At 32.3% G+C, this 18,613-nt stretch overlaps 1 protein-coding gene across 13 annotated transcripts in view; it reads right to left on the bottom strand.

The window, feature by feature from the left end:
- DIAPH2 (diaphanous related formin 2) overlaps positions 1-18,613 on the bottom strand; it is a 250,622-nt gene that overhangs the window by 152,159 nt on the left and 79,850 nt on the right. For all 13 annotated transcript variants that reach the window (XR_011811856.1, XR_011811855.1, XR_011811854.1 and 10 more), the window contains 2 exons: positions 14,917-15,046; positions 8,836-8,961 (listed from right to left, as the gene is read on the bottom strand). Coding sequence is in view for 8 of the 13 variants with exons in the window: in XM_072043112.1 (XP_071899213.1) it covers positions 8,836-8,961; positions 14,917-15,046 (256 nt within the window). In the remaining 5 variants the exon portion in view is untranslated. The remainder of the gene's footprint in view (positions 1-8,835; positions 8,962-14,916; positions 15,047-18,613) is intronic.

Raw genomic sequence — 18,613 nt, forward strand, 5'->3', positions numbered from 1 at the left:
ACTATAACAACAACAACAAACTAACACACAGTAACTCAACTTTGAAATTATCTGCTATGTGATGGCATGCAATCAAAACAGACTCACAATTCTTTTGATGCATACTGCACCACAGAGGAAAATTTATCTCAGCATAGCTTAGGTAAAAATTCATGTATTTTGTGTGTTAAAAAAAAAAATACACACAAAACTCACCAACATGTACTCCAGGACATTTCATATTTTCAACATCCTTTATTAGAGCCGAAAGGGAGATAATAAAGGAGGTGGATTTAGATTTACAACAGACAGTGCATTCACTCTGTTTCAAGATAAATCCACTACTTTGTATACCCTAAAAGAAGCCCTTATAATTCCACATCTGCTTTCTATATTAACAGTTTCTTCCATTGGACTGCCAGTTTCTTCAAGCACTATAGCTCACATACATACCTCTTATTGTAACATTTAACCCTAAGAAATAAAGCTGAGGACAAAGAATGAAGACTAAAACTTCACATAAAGCTCCTTCATCCTCCAAACAATTCAACAAGGAACAACAAAGAAAATATTCTTAATATCAGTCTCTCTCAGTACATGACCATGAAGGAAGATAACCTTCAAACTCCTCTTTAGTAGAAATGTCTCCCTAACATGATAATGATATAAGGTATCATTAAATGAATGAAAATGTTTCACTTAAAATGGATAGAGTAAGAAACTGTGTAGCAATTCTGAAATTTTATAAAATTATAAATTCTGAAGCTATAAAATATGGTGGGAGTTCTAGTAAGTACTAAGACAAGGGGGTGGGGGAACAACAGTTTCATGAAAAATGGATTTTTTCACTGATTTTAGGAATCCTAATTTGGGGAAACAATGATCAACTCTGTCATTTACTGTATTAAATAGCAAACCAAACCCAAATGTATTTCAACCACAACACCAAAGGAAAATCATTATAGTTGAGTAGTAAAATATGTTGCCTTACTACAGCAATTAATCATTGTAAGTCAATTTTGCATAAAGATTCAAAGCTTTTATGTGCTTCATATTACAGCTGACACAACAGGATATTGTATTGCATGTCTAGAATATTTACATACAATATGAACACTGCATTTAACCTTATACCTTACAGTGAAGTCTGTTGGCCTTCATAGCATATAGACAGTCATACAAAATGTGACACCACTCATGCAAACAATTCAAAGCAATTATAGTAGGGGATTAATATTTTTTTCAGGGTCAAAAATTATTGATGTGAAAGGATTAGTAAATTCCACAAAGCCATATTAACATCTCTCCAAGGAAATTAAATTGAATAGCAACATTTATATGATGGCTGTCACTGAAACAACATGGAAGAAAAATGACACAGAGACAATCCTAGAAACTGAGTATTGCCGTATTGTTCAGGACTGACATCTTCAGAAAGCATTTCTGACATCATATCTTCTAATTGCAATAGATCCTGGACGTATTTCTGACATGTTGATTACCTAGTTTTTAAATTGGTACCTTCAAAAAGGCATCTGTACAATCAGATCATTTTATTTGCTGAAGAAAAAATCTCTACAGACTAAAATCACAGCAGTGCATGAGCTCAAATCTCTCATATAGCAGTCTCTCTGCCCCCCCTCATAACTTAATAATGTCAATATGTCAAACGTAACTGAACATTGTACAAGTTGCTTTGAATCTGATTCTGAACTTTGCAGGGTCAATTCTTCAATGGGATTCAGAATGCTGAGATGCTATGAGCTTGAACAATAAGCAGTGCAAAAACAAAAAAGACAACACTGTTCATTGATGCCCTGAATTTTCTAAGAGAGCTGCCAGTTAGGAAACTAAAAGCAGATTATATGTATTACTAATTCTTCCCATTTTCTATCACAGTGCTTTCAGAAGTGGGATATTCTGCCTATGCTGATCAAATACAGCAGACCTTCGGATGTACTTCTAAGAATTACAAGCACGATCAGTTTAATCAAGTTTGTCTTGGTTGCTTTAGCACGCTCATTTCAATATGATGAGTGTTCAGACAGAAGAGATTCTTAAATGTAACCTCATAAAATGATATACTGTTGATTTTCTTTTTAAAAAGTACATTCCATTATTCTTTTTGTGCATTTAGTGCAACACAATATTAACACAAATTTGGGGCATAGACATTCGGTGGATCGAAGTCAAACAGCCAAGCAACTCACTTAAATCTTAAAAACATTTACCTACAAGTGACAAATTTTATGTTCTCACAGTTCTACAAACTTAGAATAAAGCATTCAGGATGCACATTTAAACATATACCAATAGCATGAGATTCTTCCTTTGCACATCATGTTAACCAATTTTGCGAATTTGAATAAAAACGTCTACAGAATATGTACTACAAGGTACATATTCTTTTAGGAACATTTTAGTATCTCATTAACAGCAATCAAGTTTACCGCTCCACTACAGACCTTGGTAAATGTTATCCCTGTTACTTAAATATACTTCAAAATTTGAACATGAGCAATTTATATACTTGGGAATGTGCTGCAAAGCTGACTAAAATCCAGAGAACTACAACATCAAAACGGAAGTTGCTTACAGTCAAAAGCAGGCCTACATATTAGTCTGTACACTCAATTCTGAAGACACAAACTAAAAAAGGAATCACACCTGAAATGTAACATTACTTATAAAGCAAAAAAAACATACAATATAGTGGGACTTATATTTACTGCTTAAAGCCTTTTATTTACTGCTTAAAGACTACTCCATTTAAGAAGTACTAAACATGTACTAAGGATGGCTTACAAAGCAGCAACTTTCAGTTTATAGGCACAATGCATATTGTCATCTCCATTGAGTTGAACTTTATTCTGTCCTAAGTGTTTCTAAACTCTTTCATTCTGACACCATGCCCTTTACCTTAAAACCTATATTATCAATTTTAATCTTTCCTTCTTCACGCTACTTTCCATTCTCCACTTACTAAATGCTCTTCCTATTTTTTCTCCAGCTGATTGCTTTCTCACCTCTCATTCTATTATTTTACTCAGCTGACTAGAGCAGAACAACAAAATGAAACTGATTAAACTGGAAGCCCAACCGAATCATAGCTTGAAAATTAATTCAGTTCACATTCCTACTTCATCAGATGTCCTCAGCCCTCAGCCCAAAAAATATAAGAGAACATCTTATATTTTTTATCTTTTAAACTAGAATAAATCACTCCTGTTTCATTCCCCTTCACTGCATGCGCTCTTAAGTCCTCTTAAGTAAGACTTTAGAGGACTGAGGCTAGCAAGTCTTAAGACGTGCTTTTTTTTTGGTTATTCCTTGAAGTTTATTTTCGACTGCAAGCTGCAGGCTTAACTTTAAATGAATTCTTACCACTATGAGTACCAAAACACCATGTTCTCACAATGCAACGAAAACAACAAAAAGGCTACATCCAGAAGCCTGGTCTTTCTGTTCCTTTATTTACCACATAACTTAATACTTTAGAATTTTCCAACAACAATGAAATGAAGATTTTCCACCATGTTTCATTTTTTCTTGGTTGGGTGGTGTGTAAAAGAGAGAAAGAGGAAGGACAAGAAATGGGTTGAGTTTGGAAAAAAAAAAATCTTCCTGTTGTCTGGAAAACAAAAAAAATCTACCCGTTGTAACTTCAGCAAGGTAAACCTTCTGTCCCTAGACACTATATAGGAAAAGTATTTTGTCTAGTTACATAACCAAGATTTTTCTGAAATACCTCTTTTAATCAAAAACTGCACTTGCTGATGAATTTTTTTTCAAATACTACTTTTGCATATAAGAACAAAAAATCTTTATAAATATTTCAAGAAAAAGTACATTTAGAAGATGATCTCAAAGACTGTACATGACCTAAAATTCAAAGATCTTTGAATGGCTTTTCTTTTCTAGTTCCCAGGAGTAGTGACAAGTGCATTCAGGCAACAGGTATTTCAAATGCATTTGTACAATGCATGTACAAAACTTCATAGAAATTTCACCCTTTGGTATTACTTTTGAGGCACCCTTAAGTATGAGCAAATTCTAATATACATAATATACATACTCATAAAGAAATGAAGGGGCCAGTGCACTTCAAATTGTCTCATAAACAAAACAGGCTTCCCCAAAAATGACATCTCAAAACACCACGTGAATTATTTTTTCCGTAACAAGCTAGGAGGATATCCAAGTGCTAACAGATAAGAGTGTCACAGACATCATTAATACATCTCAGATATATTATGTTAAAAAAAAAAAGTCTGATTCTTTACAAATTATATAATGGTCCAAAAGCAAGACCTCTGATTCTTTATATACAAGCAGCTATAGCAAAAACCTAGTTTCCTTAGAAAGACAAACACTCATGCTTTAACATCACTTAAAAAGAAAATAATCCATATACCTATTACTTGTAAGTACAAAATTCTGAGTTTTCCATTTAAAATCTTTAATTATAGGCACAAAAACTGAAACAAATCAAGGAGTGAAAGCCAAATTTGTCATAGTCTATAATTACTTCTCCAGTGCTACATGAAGCTGGGATAATTATAAAGAAACCTCTCACATATATATGATCTTCAAGTAAAATACTATTTGAGTCCTGGATCAGATTATGAAAAAGTTACTTAACATACCATATAATTCACAGGCAGAACATTTTAATGTCTTTTCTTTTTCTGTAACCGTATTACATTTTACTTTACTTTACAGAACAGCTGTAATTCTCATTAGGTTCTGAAATCAATTGCTATTGGTGGCCAACCATATAAATAATCTTCAGGATCCCAGTAACTTCAGACAGTGCTGTGAGTATTCCTTAAAACTTGGGCAATTAAGTACCTGAAGAAAATCCCAATATAAGGCAGGTAAACTAAAACCCTAGTATGACAGCATGATAGTGCCTATACTATCACTTCAGAATCCCACAAAAATTTTTCTGTGCAGTTCCCCCCTAAAGTCCAGTGTTCCTTATAAACAACATGTAACTGCACTTACAGGATGCAGACCTGTGTCCCCACAGCAAGTAGTGGTCATGGAAGCAACTTTGCATTGTTTCCTAATGGTTTGATGCTTGGACTACATGATCTCAGAGGTGTTTTCCAACCTCAGTGATTCTAACCGAATACAAAGTTCCACTGTGATGGTGGTGACAGAAACAACTTCTGATGTAGAACAAAAACAAATAATATTAAATTTTTAACTCATGCCTGTGAAGCTACAAAAATACTGAAGCACTGTACTTAGTTGGAAACTGCTTTACAAAAGCATATTAAAAAAACACCAAGAATACTAGAGAAATGAGCCTACTTGGTTACCACAGATAAATTTAAGTCACCTGACCATAGTATCAAAATTCTTGCACTGAGAAAGAGATATGTAATAGCCATTAAGTCTTAAAAAACTTAAGATGGCTAGAAACTGAAACCATGAGAAGTCAAACCAGCATCAATCTGTGTATTTTTGAAAGAAAATCATTCATTGATAGAATCTATTAGGAACATAGAAGAAATTATACTATCTGAATTTTTCAAGTCAAGATTTATACTCTCATAAAAGACATGCTTTTAGACAGAAAAATCCAAGTATGACGTTGACAGTGGCATTACCTGTACTCTATCATAGTTGAAATCAAATCATATTATCACAATAAAATTAATTGGTTATAAAAGATGGAAATCAAACTACAGTCGCTTCATCTGCAATTCTTATTATGTTCACTGATCCTTATGAACAATCAAATAGAAAAAAATCATACACCCTTAGGCAGGAAGTCACATTGACACAACTACAGAACCAATTCACCAGAACCAATATCTGCATAGTCCTAAAGCAAGTCTAATAGAAAACCAAATATACTTGTGAAATCAAGTGATTTTATTTAGTTGCCTCCAGTTTTAAATATAAACTGCTCAGATAACTCATTTTGCCTCAGTTTATACATAATAAAAATGTGTCAAAATAAGTGTCTGAAATGTGTACCCAGTTAGCAAACTATAGTCATTGAATTAAATTGAATTTTGAATTCAATTTGTAAATTACATTGAATTAAAACTCTTAGAGCTATATTTAATTTTTTTAGTCAGTGGGACATACTTACTCATCTACTGTGGAATAGTAAAATATTATTCTTCCTGTCTTTGTATTTAATACCTACTGTAGTTCTGGGTTTAGGTCTCTGTCAATACTCTATCAATAACTACATCAAGTTGTGTGCACTGAAATGAGTAACCGTACACACCAAATAAAACACTGTTTAAGAAAAGTCACAAATTAACCTGCTTAAAAATGGGTAATGGAAATTAAATCTAACTCAAAAGTAAGCGGGATTCATACTCGTATTTTTGTCACTCATAATACAAAAAACTCGCATTATTTCTCTTTTAAGTTATAGAAACCAAACTTGTTCTATACCATTTCCTTCTACACTATGAATTATATTATTACTTTATCATTATAAATATTACAAGTGGTATTTTTTATTGTAATTAATGTCCTAATTTAGTAGGATACCAAGCAATACTCCTTTCATGCTGTCTGAAGGAAGTCTCATTCACAATTACTTGCACACTGCTTTGTTTAGTGGCAGGTAAAGAAAAGAGAAACTATGCCTTTAATCCTGCATGCCAAAACCCTACTGAGAGATGATTTATATTCCAACATGTACCAATTTTTCTGAAACACTCAGGCAGTTAGAGATGTTCAGCTTGAAATTCCTCAACTTCCTAATCTCAGTATGTGCTATCGACAACAGTTCTTCAACAATATGACAGAAACAAAAGAAACAGATTGATGATTAAAATGTGGTATTTTTCCTCTTAAATAATTCCTCTTAAAACCCTTCCAAATTTATTGTCCATTCTAAAAAATATAACACAGGAATGTAGAACATTTTAAAATATTAAACACATTTGATCATTTGACATAACATTCCTTAGGCAGAATCAGTTCATTTTTTAGTCTTATCTGTTTTGTTAAGCCACCAAATCCACTGATAGGATAAAAAGCTGTCAGACATCTACAGTTCAGGGTACCTACTTTAATAACCAGGAACTGGTAATCTAGCTGTGACATTAACATATGTGCACCAGAGCAAGTCTGCCTTCTTAATAGACTTGCAACATTTTTTTATTTTTTTTTTAAAGGATCTTTATATTATCGCTAATACAAAAAGCCATTTATATACATATATATGTACACATGTTTTAATCTCAGTAACACTGAGGCAATCTTCGTGCTTCAATAAATTCAGGAGACAAGCAGCAGATACAAAAAAAGGTACCTATGTGGCCTCACCAATACTTGAATGATATAAATAATCTTCTCTAAGTATAGTAAAGGCACAAGCAGAAAAATAACAAATGACAAAGCACTGGCTCAACACAACTGAAAGTATGTATACAACTTGCAATACAGTTTGTTGTAGACAGTAAGTCTACAACACATGTAAAATTCCAAATGACACAGTGGCAAAAGGTGTATTTCAATATCTTGGTTTCACGTCCAAAGAAAACTGGTTTACTTGACTGTATTCAGCCTACACACAATGTCAAAACAAAGGGCTATTACAAGTGAAGGTTTCCCTATGTGAATGCATCTCAGGAAAACAATTTTTTCTTCTACTAAAAAAAACAGCAAACCTGATTAAATGTGATTACTAACACGTCTCCTAACCTTGCAAAAAAGACAAGGTAGAATAAGGCAGAAGAGAACAAAAATTTTCTTCTTATGAGTTGTCTACTTCAAGTTAGTTTTCTAGTCTTGACAGAAACTTAAAATAAATGCACACAGAGAAGACATTAAACATATTCTTGTGAATTTCTGTCACCGAACCCATTCAGATGATTAATCCTGCTAAAACTCAGATTCCAAATACATTGGGTGAATCCTTCATTACATTCACCTAAGTATGATGAGCAAGTAACAGCAGCTCTAGACATCCATCTCCATTTTTTTAAACAAAAAAAAAAACCACAAAATTATAACTTCTGTCTCATTGCATTATCATTGCATTAAGATACCACATGAATTATCGGAGCTTCTATAAATGCAGAAAACGCCTGTCTTTACCATGTACCATACTCTAAATGGTTCCACACAGATGTGCTTTATGCATTTTACTTATTTTATTTTTTTAAAGAAACATGAACTTCTGCCTGGTCTCAGAAAATTTTGTGAGCTTCTTGCACTGACAGTTTACTTATTACCTTATATTCTTGCACAAAAGTAAAGACTGATATGTAAAAATTTTGGAGAGAAAACGATCTAAACGAACATGCTTTGGTGTTCTCCCACAGTTTTTCCTTGTACTAAAGAACGTACAGTCTCTATTCTCTATTTATTCTGAAATAAAAGCACAAATCTCTCAAGTACCAAGTATCTAAATACTTTTACTCTAAACAGATCTGACCAAAAAAAAAAAAAAAACCACCCGATACTCTCCCCTTCAAATATCAACCTATCTGAAGCTAAAATAAGAACCGATCTTAACTCTACTGCTGGCAGTTGTTGAGACAGAAATGACTTAACAATTACCATTAAATACTGTTCTTTAGAAGAAAAACAAAACTATCTTCATGACAAGACACTTTAATTCCTTTAAGAAAGCTATCTGCTTTTCTCCTTTGGAATACTTTAAATTATACACCAATTACGAATAAAACATAAGATTCAGCTTAGTTAATGGCTTCCTTGTTTTCTTACATTCAGCATATTCTGACATACTTTTCTCTCCACTAGAATAAAAGCATGGAAGAAGAGATTTAAAACTTAATTTTAAGTGTTGTGAAATACTTAACCAGACAAAGTTAACATTGATATCAGCCGTATAAACATGCAAAAAGGATATGCTCATCTTTTCTACGAACTTATCATGTTCATCTTGTGTTTTAGGGAAATTCTCAATGTCATTCTCTAGGCGCTGGATTTGCTGGTTCATTGAATCAAGGTTGCTCTTCAGAGTCTGGGCTGAAACTAAGAAAAAGAGTCAATAAGTAAAAAGCTTCCAGAATACAATTAAAAAGAAAGGGTGTCAGAAAGGGAGAAAACAACGACATTATGAATAGTCTTAAGAAGAATTATTCCATGAAGTAGACACATTTTTCTGAATTACTGTTCATAAAAAAAATTCAACTCTACATAAAAATAAGTAAAAATATCTAATGTAATACACCAAATCATCACACTTAATATGGAAATGTCACCACTTAATTCTACCATTAGTTCAAATGATTCAATTTCTATTCAAATTTATTGGTAAAAAATCTAGTATTTCATTCTTTTATATGTAATTCAAAGATTAGAAAGTAACTAAGGTTCAAAGAGACTTCACCTTATTAATGCATGTACTTGCTTAAATGAATCATCTTATTAACGCATGTACTTAGTTACAGAAGTGATTTAAGGAACAGACACAGAAAAAAGATCAAATATTTTTCTTTTACTGAAATTAAACTGATTTCTATAAACCAATGTCTGTGAAACCCTCTGTTAACATCAAAGATAGGTTTGAATAATACAAGTCACTGACAATTAAAAAGAAGTAAAGGACTCATAGTACAGCACTAAAAAGTAAATAGAGAATAGACACATACATATGGCACACACTTAATATCCAGGCACATTTTGAGATATATACTGTCTCACAGGCATACATGTGTGTATTACGCACAGACACATGTAATATATAAATGTACGTATCTCTGATATGTAATACTTTATCATTTCAGACTTTGATTAAAATATAACAACTGTTAATGCAATTGTGTATGGATTCTATTATCCTCTCAATTTGCCAACTGCAATTTTAAGGTAAGAACACCTTTTTTTGCTGCATTTGTTTGTTTGTGGTGATTCTTCTGGATGAATCCTGATGTTTTATGCTTATTTTGTGACCTGCACAAATCCTGTGTGCCAGCTTCCTACTTTCTCTGACATATGCTGTCAATACCATGCTTTTCGTATATTTTCACCTAGGAGTAAACTGCCAACAGCACATTTTTATATATACATGTTTTATATAAATAATTCACTGTGAAACAACTATGGCACATGATATACTACTGTGGTATATGTGCAGAAATTGCAGGCAGAAAGGAATCCAAAGTAAGAGGAGGAGTAAAGTGTTGGTAACACAATCAGGGAAAGCTGTTCAATCACTGAGTTATTAAAAATGCACTAGACAAGACATGGAACAATTTGATCTAACAGTCCTCCTTTTCAGGCTCTTAACTTTTAACAAGTGTTTGGTCTTTCCAATTTGTTGAAGTGCAAGCCATGCCTCCAGAGGCATAACAACCTTCCTCATATCAAGAAGAGTGTAAATTCAAGAACAGATGAGAATAAAAATAAGTAGCACTGTGAAAGCTACAAAACAGTACCAACTTCTCACTAAAGGTTGGTAATAAGGAATTCTGAATGGATTTCTTTCTTTGAGAAGCCACTTAAAGGGGTCTTCAAACCTCAATTGGTTTAGCTATATTCAGAAATTCTTTAATGCTCTAATTTCTTTAATAAGTAACAGCCTATGAGAGTCATCTGGACTGTTCCCTAATTTTGCCTCTGATAATTACTCTTCAGGAAGAGAAGTGAATCCTTAAAACACATGCCATACTGAAAAGCTTTGTTTAAGGTGGAATTAAAATTATAGCTTGAAAATGTAGCTTCAAATTCCAAACTACCATGACTTTGCATAACACTACACATTAGAAGATAACAGCCAAAAAAAAGCCCATAAAGCCTAAAGCCCATAAAAGACAGGGAAAACTTTTTAGACATATTTGCAGGCCAATCCTGAATCCTACTGAGTCTCCCAACAGGATGTATTTCAGAAATTGAAGATTGGAACTACAACACAAAATCTGCAAAGCTTTACTTCTCCGTCTTCTTCACTGAAATCTTGTCAGTGAAAGAGAACACTTCTGTCAAAAAGCTTTTAATGAGATGATGGATAAGCTACCATCAATACAACAATGATATATGCAAATATGGGACTGCAAATACATATGCATATGATATGACATATGCAAATACAGTTTTCTGGAGGACAGCAGTTATCCAGTATTTGATGCACCTACATTCAGAAAAAGACATTGAGATATTTTCTGACATTTCATTATTGCATTTTATATGAATGAAAAGAATGACAGAAGTCACTATACAGTGTAAGACTGACTTTTGATTGTGAAGCAAAATGCCAGCTTTCAGATTCTATTATGGAAAGAACAGTCACAGATGCAGGCATTATATTTATAATGCCATAAGGCACTGTCTATTTCATATCCACTAACATGCCAGATCGGGCAAAATCTGTTTCAGCAACGTAATCTGTGCAAGGTAGAAAATACCACAGATTTCTTTGTTAAAAACATTTTCTTCTACTGCAATGAACTATAGAAATTCCATTTGACAGAAAAATGACTACTATTTATGAGTATAAATAAAAAATAAATAAACAAACAAAAAAAATTACAAAACTTCTCATGACTCTGCATTCTGGTAGAAAGCCTAGTAGTTCCCAACTTTGGCAGACAAAGCAAGCAGGTAACATAAGTGTGTCAAGAATTGTTAAACGCAGGAGGAACTAGTCAGAATAATCAACTGATAAAAATGTTTCATTTTAAATATACATGCTATTTAAACCATGAACTATGATTTACAACTATTGTTCTTTTAAAATTTGATAACAAATTATTATTATAAAATATATGGTAACTTTCATCTTCTTCATTACGTGGGTTATGTATTTCTTTTCTACCATTTCTGGTAAGCTTAACAGTCATAGGAGCTTCAAGTAACAGAATATATATCTTTTGCAAGGATTTTCAAATACTTTTTACAGTACAACTTTTTTCTAGAAATCCCAAACATATTGCCTGACTCCAGTGAGGTATTCTTATTTTTAAAGTTTTTCATTGACTGTAGAAATGGATGTGAATTTGTTAAATATTTATTAAAATCACAAATCATAAAATTTTAAGAGAAAATGCCATAACTGAATATTACTTGCATCCAGTTTGTCACAACCATGTGATTTTATTGCTTTTTTTGCTTTTCTTCTCATATTAGGTAAGAAAGAATGCTTTGCCAATAATCTCTTGATAGTTAATCAGTTTGACCTTTGCTTATACTTTCCAGAATAAAACTGTTTCCTAATTTAGTTTTAGTTTTCAAAAAAACACTAGGTTGTTATTCCATGTTTAAAAAGATAAAAATATTTTATTATACCTAATATCAGATTATTGAAGATTTTGGTACATGCACGGGCAGTTCACCTAATTCCCATTGACCTTTACATATTAAAATCCAGTTTTATGCTTTATCTCCTATTTGTTCAAAACCATACATCTTTTGTTCAGATACTCGTTCTTTATGCTTATATGAAAATAAAAGCAAAGTAAGACTTTATTTTATTTACATGGGACCAAGAATATTGTCCTGAGATGTTAAAAGAAGTTGACTAAGTCTATGAATTTAGCTTTATGTATCGTTCAAACTGTGTGTCTGCCTTCTGCCTAAAAAGTAGATTTTGTTTATCTTTCCTTATTTAAATTCATACAGAGATAATATTGGCTGATAGATTTCCTTCTGTTTTACAGAAAAATGATCTGAATGCCCTCATATCTGCAGCCAGTTTATTCAAACAAAAGAAGCCTCCTACATGAAAATTAAACCTGACTGTTCATTCCCGAAAACCACTGGTTTATAAAACAACAAATGATAAATAGGAAGTGAAAATCATCTCTTCCACACAAAGCACATGAACTTGCTACACAGAGGAAATGACCACACGTGACAGGGCAGATGAACATTGCAGTTAAACAATAATCAAGAAGTACCATGGGAACAGTTGAGGCAAGTTACATAAATCAGGTTTATTCTGCCAAAAACCTGCTTTGTTACAGAAAGAAAAAAAAAGTCTGAAAGGGAAATTTTGGTCATTAAACATGAACAGTAATTTATGTTTCTGATAAGAAGTCTGCACTGTTTATAAGAAACTTAATGAGCTCCTATCTTACAGGATGAAATGTCTAACTGCAGTCAAACCTGCTTTGTATCTATCTTAGATTTCGGGATTAACAGGGACTTCACTCCCATTAAATGCTTTCTCCCTATTGGATGCTGTAGTTTAACTAAATTTTACTAACTCTTTCGGTTTAATTCCTCAAGTCAACCTAGAGAATATCAAAGGTTTTGAATCACAGTATAAAAAAACTCAAAGCTGCAAAACTCTTAATCATAGTTTTTGTGAAAACACAGACCAAACTAAGGACGCTTACAAAGTAAGCTGGGGAAGTGGGGAGAGCCAGACCTTGAAATCAACCATTCAAGTTTAAGATCAGTTTAAGAAAGTTATCTGTCTCCATATGTAACATTCATAGCAATGCTCAGACACAGCAGTCAGATGTAGGTCATCTGCTGTACATTAAGGCTTCACCTTTATTTATCAACTACTTCAATATTGCAATGTACAAGTCATTTCTTCAGTTTCTATGTTGCCTTAAACTACAATATCATCCTCAACCCTATTCAAACAGAACAGCTGAATTTTGTCAATAGGCATTCATGCCAATTAGGTATCCAACAGCAGAGAGGTGAAAAACATGAGACAAGTGAATGCTCAGAATAAAAATAAAAGTCTATATATTTACTGTAGCCCTGGTGATACTTTCATTGGATGTAAAGAAGAAAAACAAAGCTGGATTCTGAAATAACTACCTTTCTTGGAGTACAACTAACAACTTAAAGCATTAATTTAACATGGATTATTATCCTAATTCTGAAGTAGTTATATATACTGAGGTAGGAGTGAAAAATTACTGCAGTCCACTTCAAAAAGTTTTATCACATTGTCATTTATCCTGATTATCAGTTTTATTGCACTTGTACAGTAATTTCTCTCGTTAACATATAAAACTTTTCTGTTACAGTTCTGAAGTCTGTTATTTCATGTATTAACTAAACTGGGGTAGGGGAGTTGGCTTTGTCTGAACCAGCAAGACCTTTTCAACTTTAAGCAATATATATTTTAGTGTTTATGCAGAAAGAAAGTGTGAAAGGGTACTTATGAAGTTGACAAAAAAAAAGTCTATAACAAAGAATAGCAGTTGTGGCTTAATTGCCATTGGTATTTGAAACAGAATTTTAACATAAGAAATGTAATGCTTTGATGTAACATTTTTATCTCAAAGATAATCATAAACCTCACTCAATTACTACTAAATTACTACTAAGGCAAATATGATCAGGGAAAAATTCTGTTAGGATAAATCTTTATTATAACTTATACTACATGATAACCATTTATACTGTATGGCAGACATTATTTACGATATAAATAATCTTAATCTTTCCATAGCTAAGCAACAAGTGCACTAAAAAGCACACCTTATTATATACAACGGTTATCCAACAATAAATAAAGTTCTCTATCACATCTACTGGGCAATACTGCAAACTGACCAAAAATAAAATAAGTATTAATCATCGACTGTACAGTGTAAATTGAATTGTACCTTTCATATGCAATCTGAGCACATTAGAAAACATATTTGCTATTCTCTAAAAAAAAAAAATCAGGTATTAAAATGAGAAACATATGCATATACACACATGGGTGCTTACTCTCAAACAGTAAGTCTTGAAAGGCCTAACAGTAATCAACGCTGCTTATACAATTTTTTTACGTATCATTTTGTAAGCACTTCACTGTGTTGTATTATTTCCACAACCTACTTCAGAATAAAAGTTACTTTATTACTATTTCTCCCCCTCACTTTTTCTTAAATCAAGAAACATCAGAAAAGAAAAAAATCCACGTGGATTATTAATGCTTACATGTTACATAATCCTGCAATCTAAAGAGAAATGTTTTGACATGAAATATCTCCAAAGAGCTATTACCTCTAGGTGTTTCATCTACTTGCTTACCTTTACTTGCACTCTCAACATGCTGCAGTTCATCTGGGAATTTTAAGATGTCCCGGTAATTCTCCTCACAGATTTCTGCCAGAAAATGCAGTAAGGTTGTTTTCTGATCTGTTGATTTAGTATCTCTAATCTAAAAAGTGAATAGAAGAAAAAAAAACAAAAACACTTTTTAAAAACATTTTGTCACATCTGCCAAATTAATTTTATTTAAACTCATTAGCAAAATGTTAACTAAATAGGCTGCCTGCAAACAAAGCAAAAAAAAATTAAAAAGAAACTTCTGCAATTCTACTTTCTACAAGACTACAGAGGGAATTTAACCTCATACTGTATTTTTTGTTTTTATTTCTTAAACCTGAAGACAGTACAATTAAGTTTTCAGATTTTAGCAAAGGCAGTTCAGAATCCTGTCATGTATATATATGTGTGTGTATATATATATATATATATATATATTATAAAAAGATGTGGAAGAGATTAATAGTTTAGTTCATTCTATGGATGCCCCCACTGCCATTTCTAAAGCAATGCCTCTGAAATGCTGCATAGCTGGACATAGTGCTAAAATTGCTCTTTCACCAGACAAGTTAAAGAGAATTAATATAGCTGGACATAGTGCTAAAATTGCTCTTTCACCAGGCAAGTTAAAGAGAATTAATATAGTAAATTCTCAGTTTTTATTGAAGCAAAATCTAAAGAATAATGCTTGATCTTAATCTTCCAGCTTGCTTGGATTTTCAGACAAATTCTATTCAGAGAAATGAAATAAATGCACCACACTGGGACACCAAATGACAACAGTAAAGCAAAAGATATCCTAACTACCAGTAAAAGAAATTCAATTAGTCCAGTTTCATTCAGGTTAAGGTGCATGAGAATTATACACACTGAAGGCAATTTCATATTTTCACTTTACGCTCAATTGGACAGGCAATTTCTAGTGGTCTGAAATAAACTAGTGTTCTGAAGGCAATACGACCCTCTGCTCTCCATTAATATAAGGGCATTAACTGCTAGAATCAATTTATTATTTTAAAGATTGTCCTGAAATCATTGTTAAAATACAGGTCTAGTGATAAAACTTTAAGTACATATGTATACTTGTGGCATGTGCATGTAAATAAAAAGAAACATCACAACCTCAAGGGAATGACAAAAAGAATTTAAGTCCAAATTCAGTTTATCCATTTTCATGCAGACGTAAAGAATGAATGCATGAGTTGACTGAAGATTTAGTGGAAGTAGAGATTACCCCTTATTTACAAAGTTCACAGATACAGTAGGTGGATGCAAGAGTTTGAGATGAATGTACCTCACTTTTCATAGAGAAGTGGTGTTACAAGTATATCTGCGAAGACCTTTAAACTGAATTTTATTAACCATAGTTCTTGCACAAAAAAAAAAGAAAAAAAGCTACAGCATACAGAACAAATGAAATCAAGGATTTATTTAAGAAGTATATATAAATGTGTATAAAATCTCCTATTTGTTTTCTCATTCTGTAAATCACTAGTTCTAATTCTATAATCCTCATGACAGGCTTGCCATTGATGTTCAATTTAATACAGGCCTTTCAGCTTTATGGATTACCCTTTAAGAATAAATAAGTGCAGTCCAAAAACGGGCTTTTAAAAATATAAGGTATTTAGGCAATTAAGAATGCAATTTAATTCATAACAAATCAGTGATATAAGATTAAACAGTGCTCAGTAACAGTATGTAGTTAAAAGGTTTTAATATGCTATGTATATATAAAGGTTTTTCCAACTTGAAAAAAAAGCATGTTAGCGGCCCAACATCTGCATAGTAGGAAGAAATTGCATTCCAATTTGTCCATGAACAGCAACTACGGGATTTACACTCTTTGATCTTTATGATATCATAGTGGATAAAACATTTGTTCCCTGAAAACAACCAAATTACTTTACCTACAGATTACAAAATAAACATGTTTTGTCACCACCATTAATATCCAAACTAATATTAACATCTGCTCAACTGTTTAAAACATTTCATAAAGTCATACAGATCCTGAGCAACCTTTTCAAATTCTCTACTTTAGCCCAATCAAGGAACACATTATATTAAATTAATTCATATTTGACTTTCAATACCTAATATTGAGTAATTATATCAATATTTTAAAATAAAATTCTAAACCTACTAATAATGAGAGAAGAAAATACACACTTCTCAAGTGTAGTTTGGCAGACTTTAAAAATAAATTACAAACAAGACAGAACCTAGAACGCTAACAAAAGTTTGAATATGCTTTGAAATTGTCTGATTACCCTGAACACGAGTACACTCTGTGAAAACTTAATGGGTCCTTTCTCTTTTGACTCTCTGGTAGAACTTCACATTTTTGACTTCATGAAAAACACAGAAGATCTCCCATTTTTAAAGGAAACGGTGGATTTTAGGGTTGTATCTTCATAATTTGTCAAGAGAACTTCATTGCTATCAACCTAGCTATATTAAATAATTAAAAAAAAATATGAAAATATTTCGCATCCTGCCTAATAACTATATGTACTGAAACACAAGTTCGTGACTCCTAAAAAACCTCGCTTTTCAAATGCTTCTGCATTATGCCCCCTTTGTTTTTACTGTTTTATTTCCAAAGCATTCCCAGGGAAGTTACAACAGTTCCCTGAGACTTAATAAACAAAAAAACTCATTAATATTAAAAAAAATCATCATTTGGATTTTTTTTTTTTTAAGCAAAATAACCTAATTTATCTACTACTTCTCTAGAAGTATTAATGCATTGGAACAGAAGAGCTTTTATAGAGCAACGCCCACATATATGGCATTTGTAAAACATTAGTAATGCATGTCACTGATTTAAGGTTTTCCAATCCATTTATTTTTATATGAGATACTAACACGGATGTTAAAATCTTCAAATATAGATTTTGATTCCATGGCCTTAATCTGAGAGAAAACGTGGAAATAACACATTTGATTAAAGAAGTCAGTAGATCAATATAGGAGGTTTTATGGAGCAGCTTCCTGCTGAATGTCAAAGCATTAATTTGGTACTATTGCATTCCTTGTTTGGAATTTAAATCAAAGATAAATATACACAGAACACAATACTTGCAAGCATAGCCATTCAAATCAATCAAATATAGAGTATCTAGGTCTGCAGTTCAAAAATAACATCAATATAATAAAATAGTCCTGTTTCTTGCAATATTTTGATAAACGATTTAAAATGGTAAATCATACCATAACCAGTTTCAGGTTTTAATTTATTTTTCTTGCTTAACGGGTATCTTTGTATTAAGTTGTCAGGTGCCGGAGATAAAAGCGACAGTGAATGTAACGCAACTTAGTATATTCATAGAATCACCACCAGAGCAACATTTGATTATTATAAATCATAGAATATCCTGAGTTGGGAGACACCCACAAGGATCATCCACGTCCAGCTCCTGGAAGAGCTTTCTATTGATTTAAATGAGATTACATAAAATCATGCATCTTATGCCAAGAAATCTCTCTCTCTCTATCCCTACCTTAAAAGAGAAGAGACTGGTAGTCAATAATAATAAACACTAGTCAGTGATACTCAACCTATATGAACAGCTCATCTTGTACTATTCTCACTGTGAACAACACAGAAATATTACTTATTATATAAAATAACAAATTGTTCCAGATGGAATAATAGAAAAGCTTTATTTAAAGC

This window comes from Anas platyrhynchos, chromosome 10 (genome assembly GCF_047663525.1).
Source record: "Anas platyrhynchos isolate ZD024472 breed Pekin duck chromosome 10, IASCAAS_PekinDuck_T2T, whole genome shotgun sequence".
NCBI classification, from domain to species: Eukaryota; Metazoa; Chordata; class Aves; order Anseriformes; family Anatidae; genus Anas; species Anas platyrhynchos.